Below are 8,641 nucleotides of genomic sequence, written 5' to 3'. Positions count from 1 at the left end.
TTCTAATTCCTGATTATATAATCGGGTTAAAAAAAATTATCTTCATACCCTTCTCCATTCAAGTCGAGTACAATCCACTATCGAATTCGGAAGAAATTATCATCCTTAATTATAGCACCAATATCGAAAAGAACAACATAGATGAGAGTAAGGTTCAAGTTTGTTGGATCGAAGAGAATAAAACATAGACATCCAAAAGGTTTAAGAATGAGTAATTAAGAGAAGTACTAGAAATAAATTCATATATAGTGGTAGACTATTAATAAATGCATATATATATATATATGTCATAAATCTAATTTAGCTGTTTCCAACATATGATGAAATATAGAGAGTATATGATCGCGTAGGGTTGAGGGGCAATGCATATTGATAAATGATCAGATTCATTAGGGGACAAGACAAAGTAAGTTTGATAGAGACTCGCCAACGCCCGTTGCTAAGGCCGCTTAAATAATCATGAGTGGAATAAAAGTGTTGATGACTTTCATTCATGGATTTTTATTTTTTTAATAGGCTCATGGATATCCACAATTTGTGTCAATCTTCTTAGATTGAGTTGGATTGAAAATTTTCTAATCTATCAAGGCCCGTCTTACTCTACCTCTTTATAGAATAAATTTTTGACGGATCAATCAGTCCTATTATGAATTGATCTGTTTGGCAACATCACCTCATATTAAAGTAAAAAAAATCTAACTTATTAAACTGAATCGAAATACATTGAGATATAAAAATAAATCTTAATTATTTCAGCAAGTACTTTTATTCAAAAGTTATAGATGATTTATTTTATATTTCTGTCAAATGGATACTATTCCACTCTTAACAAATGTATTCATATTTCCTTTAAAAAAATTCAAACTTTTTAAGTCCATTATTGAGATGGGATCAAAAGTCTTTGATAATTTTAAAAAGCTTAAATTTGTTCTAAATTTACATTGTTGTATTTTTTGTGATTTTTGAATCCATTAATGTTTTTATTTTTAAATTTGGAGCCTTAATAAAAATTAAAAGAAAAACCTAAAAATCACAAGACAACCTTAATAAACAGATTTAAAAAATACTGAATTTTTCTATTTTTAAATAGCTAATTACAATAGACAAAAATGAAAATGAAACAAAGCGCTCGAAAGGAAAACAAAAACAAAAAATAGAAATAAATAAATAAAATAACATAAAAAATTAGATGCTTTGATCAAAGTAGCTCTAAAGGTAGAAAGCAAGTGCCAATTACGTAGGATTCATGAGTCAAGAGTTTTTAGATATAATGATCCTCAACGGAGTGAAAGAAATTAAAAAACTTATTGGACTAGATTTAAACTCAATCTAACTTATCTAGATACGTTAATGAGGTTGGGTCAAAATTCATTAATGACTTAAATACTTTCATAATTTTGAAATTTTAGTATGGACAGTATTAAGAGAGTTTAAGGAAATTATTGATGATGTCTTAGAATAATAGGAGATATTTAACTTACATAAGACACTGTGCCAAAGATCACAAGCTAAATATTTTAAATAGTTTTTTAAATCAATGAGATTAGTGGTTAAGAGTTTTGAGTACAATGAGACTCAAAGGGAAAAAGAACTTATTATCCTAGGTTTGAATTGAATTTAACTTGTGTATAGGTTTATCAATAAATTTTTGATTACACTCCATTGGTGACTTAAATACTTCAAAGATATGATCAAGATAGTTTTAAAAAAGTTATTAGTATTATCGTAAAGTAAATCAAAAGTATTAATTCTAACTATCATTGATATAGTCTTAGAATAAATTAGAGATGTGTTGGTCGAAAGTTGGTCGAAATATAACACTGTGTGACAAAGGCTAAATTTTTTGAACAGAATTTTCAAATTTATAGAGGTCATGAGTGAAGAATTTTGGGCTATGATAAAATTTAAGGGAGTAGAAGATAGTTATTAGATCAAAAGATTTGATCTTCCTTTGGAGTTGTTTAGAGTTGCATTGACCAAAGCATATCCAAGGTAATTTTTCTCTATTATTTATTTTTATGTTTGTTATTCTTTTTTTCTGCGTTTCCTTTTTTTTATTTTTTTTTTCTCTTCTAATTAGCTATTAAAAATATTGAGATTAATAACGTAGTTAGGGAGGGTGAATAGCAATTCACTTTGGTCTCCTAGTAAGCATACCACATGCATGAGCAAAGTTGAAACCTTTCGTCGATCACCTTTGCCGATCAATGGTCTCCTAGTAGATATCTCAAATCTTATAACTTACTTGGCCTTCATGAAATATGATCTTGGGATCTCCATACTCTTGAATATTAATTTTAAATGCAATTTAGTGGTGTCCAAAATACGATGATCATATACAATTAATGTTTATTATAGCCATTGGAAATGGAGTACAGCTCGAGGGGACATGGCCATGCTTATTGATAGATAAATCAAACAAGCTAAGGTGATGGAATCCGGCACGTTGTGTATGGTGGAGGTCCAAAGGTTAGGAGACAAGACAAAATAACTTTGACAGAGACCTGCCAACGCCCATTGCTAAGGCCAATTAATTAAATAAATGAATTGAATAGTTGACCCAGAAGACACAACCTTAACAATTTAAGTATTGGGAATGAGAGCCCAGGGTGTCGAACAAGCCCAATGACTAAGTCTACATAGCTAGGTTAAAAGCTACCATCACCTAAGGACATATTCTCTCTTCTACAAAAAAAAAAAAAAAAAAAAAAAAAAAGATGGAATCCGCTACCTTAGCGGTCCCACACGGTCGGTCTCACGACCATCTGTGAAGAGATATAAATCGAGAAACTGCAGTTGATCACGACGCAAGAGGGAAGGAACATATTCTCTCAACTCCAACTTATAGTTGTCTTTGTTCCATGAGATCTTCTTAAGTCAAGTTTCTCGTTCTTCGGATGAACTACGTCCATGACACCCTTTCCATGTCATTTTTGTCGCTCCACTTGTGTATTCTATTTCCCAAGTATAATCTTCTCTAATGCTCCTAGCTCATTCTATAATCCCTTGGACGTATTTCATACCATCCCTCTATGATCTTTCAAAAATCTTGAGTCATCGAATTCTCAACGGCCTTGATCAAGTTAAGTCATCTCTATGTGTGTATATAGCTAAGTCTCTGCATATTCAAATACAATTGTTTGATCTAACTTAAATCCTTGCCCAAACATCAAAATTTGTAATCATACTAAATCATTCATGAGATTAAAAGTTCTAACAATCTCTTCTTTTTTATGTTTAACTATTTATTTAAATTAAAAAAATAACATTTAACCATTTATTTAAATTAGAAAAAAAAACATATAAAGAAATAATGACAAATTCCTAAACGGCGCACGTGAAATTTCAAAATGCCCAAAAGACGCACCTAAATTTTATTTTTCTCAAAAAAATGTACTTAGGTTTCATTTTTCTCAAAGATGTGTATCATTCTCATTTTATCCCTCTAACAGTTGATTATTCCTTTCTCCTTTATCTGCAATAATTTCTTCCCTTCCCTTTATTCTTAAATTAAATTAAACTTTATATATAATCCTTTAAATTTATTTATTTTTAATTTTAATTTTAAAACTTTAATAAAATATAAAAGAAGTTTAATAAAAAATTAAAAATATTTTTTATTTTTAATATCTAATTATAAAAACAATAAAAAATAAAAATAAAATTAATAATGACAGTTGCTTTTATTAATAAAAAATAATTTAAAAATAAAATAAAAAATGACTTTCATGTTGATTTTTAAAAATAAACACTACAATTTAAATACCAACATCGCTATGATATTAATTTTTAAACACCAGTACAAATATAGTGTTGGTGTTTAAAAACTCGTACTATTGTGGTGATGATGTTTAAAAATCAACAACACAACTTAAACACCAACATCACTATAGTGTTAATTTTTTTAAAATCAAACTGCAACTTAAACACCAACACCACTATTGTGTTGATTTTTAAAAATAATAAAGAAAGGTATATTTGGGCTCCGAAGCATTGCAGAAATTTATACGAGTTGGAATGGATCCAATCGAAACTCTCTAAGTCCATCAATAGATTTTGATCGAAACTCATTAATAGATCTAGAAGATTTGAATTTTTGAAAAGTTAATATGTAATGAAAGAGAGTAGTACAGTGAAGATATTTATGGTGTCTAGTCTGATTCTAACATTCTTATAATAAGTTATATGTATGTGTCAATTGTCTTAAAGTCATAAACTTTGAAAACTTTTTTATTACTATTGTTAACTTTAAGTTGATATCTCTAGACACGTATCGACTCCAGGGCACTTCAGAAACCTATGTAAATTTTTAGAATTTTATAAAACAAATATAGAAAATTCAAAAAAATGAAAACATAATTGTTACTTGTAGAATATTTACAAAAAAAATAATTTGTTGAAAAATAAGATTATTTTTCAAAATGTGATCATACAACTCAAACATCAAGTCATCCGTATATATTTTGAATTTATTTTATGATTGACCATCCTAGCCTAGGTTCTTTAAAAGGTCAAGGACCAATTTTAACACCCAAAACAATTAGTTAGGATCAACTGAGTTGACTAGGTATTTTATAGGTATAAAATTCTTTTAAAACTTCCTACTTTATTGTTGTTTGTCCTCTAGGAGCTTGAAGACTAACATTATGATTAAGTGTTTTATACATTCTTGATGTGTGATGTGGCAACTTCCCTGATAAATCACATCTCAAAAGTCAAGGGTTACACAAAAATCAAGGCTCATGCTAGCTGATCTGACAGCACGAGTCAAAATAGCCCAAGAGAAAATGGCTCCACCCCGGTGGAGCTTTGGTGAGCCCAGACGCCATCTCGATCTCCGATGCCCTCTCGACCTCAGATGTCATCTCGACCTCAGATATCATCTCAGTCTCAGATGCCCTCTCGGCCTCAAACGTCATCTCGATCCCAAATGTCATCTCGACCTCAAACGTCATCTTTACTCTGACTCAAGTCTCAATTCCATATACCCTTAGGTCCGCTCCATATCCCAAGTATGAGTTCCTGCTCTTTGTAGACCCATCAATAAGAGTTACGAATATTCTTGAGACACGCAACGACTTAAGAATAAAAAAGTGATTTCGAGGTTGTCAGATCTGGTTTCCTTGGATACCCTTCTATCTGCACATAATGCCAAAATGAAACGGAAGCAATCAATGACTGTCAGATCTGGTCTCCTCGTACATTCCCATAATGATGTCGCTCTAGTCGACATAGAGATGCTTTCCTGATAGTTATATAAATACTAGAAAAGGTGCATCTAGGGGAGGTTGGTTCCTTTCTACTGCTTCCCTTTTTTTGATAAAAGGTAAATATATATTATCAAAGAAGTGCACAAAGATACAGGAGCTTTAAAGACGGCTACTCATTTCATGTCTGACGAACTATCAGATATGAGCAATCGCCAAATATATGTTGTACATGTGCTCTCATGAATACCAAACTCATCTCGATAACTCTCCATCTCAATGTCTCTCACTCAATCATGTGTACAAACATCATGTGTGTAACTGTAGGTGCACGAGGGTAGCCCTCCAGCAGCCAGGCAGGTCCTCTAGCCACTACCTGCAAAAGTCCTCAGGCACTACCTGCGAAAGTCCTCCAGCAGCTGCCTAATACTCGAGGGTAACCCTCCAACCATCTGTCAAATCCTTCAAGCTCTGTCACCCTCATCCTCCTACAGCTGCCCACATCCTCTCGCTCCATCGATGCCAGCTGATAGTCGCACGCAACACCATCAGATCCCACAAGTGTCCACAACCAGCAGCTCTGCCATCATCCAGCATCCAGCATGCATGGCCACATCGCAGCAGTCTCAAAGATCAGCATCCAGCAGTCCACACAGTCTCCTCCAAGCACCAGTCATCCACAGTGCCCACTCACCAGGAGAGGTCTGTCCATCGCTCCAAGGCTAGCAAGCCCACGGAGCTGCACACTTTGAGCAAGTGGCCGGCTATCAATGGATTTGGCGTGCCTTTACCGTAGCTGTTACTACGGACTAGATAGGCTATATCGATGGACCTATTCACCCTCATAGGCTTTTTGGCAAAGCCTCAACTATCAATGGATTTGACATGTCTTTACCATAGTCGTTACTACGGACTAGATAAGTCATATCGGTGGACCTATTCATCCTCATAGACTTTTTGACAAATCCTCAGCCATTAACGGATATTTGGGACGTTTTTACTACGAACCGTTTGCTGCGGATTAAATGGATCTAGAGTAGTGGATCTATGCACCCAAAAAATAATTTTTTTTTACAGTGCACATATGCCAGCATGTATATATGCAAATCGAAATGCCCTATGTATGTAAATGTGATTAGATTAGCACACATTCCTTTCTACTGCTTCTCCATCTTTGATAATCGTCTCTTCTTCCGAATAATCCTAACTTGAGCATTGAAGTGGTCCGTCAGGACTTTCAGCACCAATCTAACCTCTTGCTAAAGTGTATTTCAAGTCCTCTTCGTTTTCTTGAGCGAGAGTCTCTGGAGGACGCACACATCAGATCATTCGTTGACTAGTGGCTTGACCATCCACGATATTTGATCAGAACAATACTCAAAACCTTCTTTACTATAATTTGCTCTTTGACTATCTATTAACATATTTACGTTGTTTAAGCCGATAAAAAACTTTTTTAAGCAACCTTTAGGGTTTCTACTTGTTCCCTTAGCCTTAGATTCTCACTATCTAATTTTTCAATATCATCTTCTAGGCATGATTGTTTTAACTTAGCTTCTCAGGAGATTCCTAATTCTTCAAATTAACCTTAAGATACAAAGTAATTGCACCATATAATTTTTCAAAGGGTCCATTTATTATCTCACCAGGTCATCGAACTCAATATCAGCTGTGATCCTTTGAGAACCATCCATTTCAACATAAGAAGACACAAACCGTAGCTAGCCCAACTGCCTGATCCTGATGCTTATATCTGAGCAGCACTCATGCATCTAATTAGAGCCTCATCCTTCAGTTGAGAATTATATTAATTACTGATTGAATGATCTTCCTAGCTAGATCCTCAGTTCCTGCCTTATATGTGATACTGTGGTGATGAAACTCCTTCCGAAACAGTCCACTGTGCATTTTTAGGTGAAGTTCAGGAAATATGATCTTCCAAGAGCTTGCAGCCTTAGGGTTAAAGAACCTCCAACCGCCAAGACCACAACAGAGATTATTCGTTGTGCAACTCTTGGAATATTAAGAATCCCACGGAATTAGATTGATCATCTAAAGCTTTCCATAAAATTAAAATCTTTGGAGTGTTTTTATTTCAAGTTGAAAGTTGTTATATCTTGAAGTTTATTATTAATAAATCGCAAGCACTTTAGGGAGCAATATCATCTAAAGAAAGAGGTTTCATTGATCCTTGCCTTGATCTTAAATTCTCTCATCTAAAAGGGCAAGTGAACCTGAAAGGGTGTGTTATAATATCCATAAAGGTCATTCAATGACTGATATTATTAAGTTAATGACCAATAATATTAAGTTGATGATGACATTACTAGAAAGGGTACTACTACAACCGAAAGAGTGTTTTTTTACAAATTTAAAGGAAGCATGATCCGCATTGTCATACCAACACCCCCACAAGTTCAAGTCTTCAACTTACTACTAGTTGACTGACCAAGCCTAAACTTGTTGGATCGATCTCGAGAAATTTCAACAATGATTTTGAGATGATATTCATCATTATGGCAACCATGGGTCTCGCTCCTATTAGAGAAAAACTATATAAATTCACTGGAATTGACTTCAAGCAGTGACAACCAAAGATGTAAAATGTACCTCTATCAGAAGATGCCCCCAATGCATTTGAAGATGACCCACAAGCAAGGGAGAGTTGATCACATAGAAAAAGAGAGAGAGATTTTCTATGCAAAAATCATATCCTTGAAGAACTAGGTGGCAAACTCTACATTGAGTATAATGTGACCATGACTGCCAAGGCTTTGGCTTTGTTGAGGTTATTGTAGATGAAAAACACAGAGTGAAGGATGGTGAGCTAATGTGAACTATCTCAAGCATAAAAGCAAAGAGATTATAGGTCTAGCTAGTGGACTTAATCAGTCAAATAGATGAATAATAAGGTATCTAAAAAGAGGGTGATAAAAGTTTCAAATAGAAGTTCAAGCCCACTTAGCTGAAATCAAAAGTTAAGTCTAGCTCAAGACGAGACCTGTGTAGAAGTTAGAATGGCTTCTTACTGATCAAAAAGAATAGCATCGCACAAATGTTGCATTTAACCAAGGTCGACCGCATAGAAAATCCGAAGGTGTGAACGGCGTGTCACTCCGCAACCAACTTCCTAGGGTTGTCTTCTCAGTGTAAAAAATTAATTCGTAGTTAGGGATTGATCAATAGGTGAACTATCTCAAGCATAAAAGCAAAAAGAGTACAGGTCTAGCGGACTTAATCAGTCAAATAGATGAATAATAAAGTATCTAAAAAGAGGGTAATAAAAATTTTGAATGGAAGCTCAAGTCCACTTAGCTGAAACCAAAATAGGTGTCTTGTTAACTGCGGAAGTTCTTTGCCGTTACACCATAGCCCGACTTGATCCAACAATATTGTGGAACATGAGAAACACACATCAAATAGATGATAAATGC

General features: G+C 34.0%; 1 protein-coding gene across 1 annotated transcript in view; it reads right to left on the bottom strand.

The window, feature by feature from the left end:
- The window catches only part of LOC141830558 (protein FAR1-RELATED SEQUENCE 5-like), a 12,185-nt gene extending 7,230 nt beyond the window's left edge, over positions 1–4,955 (bottom strand). Inside the window, exon 1 of the mRNA XM_074717965.1 lies at positions 4,760–4,955. Coding sequence (XP_074574066.1) covers positions 4,760–4,955 — 196 coding nt within the window. The remainder of the gene's footprint in view (positions 1–4,759) is intronic.
- Positions 4,956–8,641: the final 3,686 nt, after the last annotated feature.

Source organism: Curcuma longa, chromosome 6, assembly GCF_044706935.1.
Source record: "Curcuma longa cultivar G26 ecotype Majalengka, Jawa Barat chromosome 6, ITB_CL_G26_1.1, whole genome shotgun sequence".
Classification (NCBI taxonomy): Eukaryota; Viridiplantae; Streptophyta; class Magnoliopsida; order Zingiberales; family Zingiberaceae; genus Curcuma; species Curcuma longa.
Note: the sequence above shows the minus strand (reverse complement) of the source record. Positions and strands in the feature narration are given on the sequence as shown.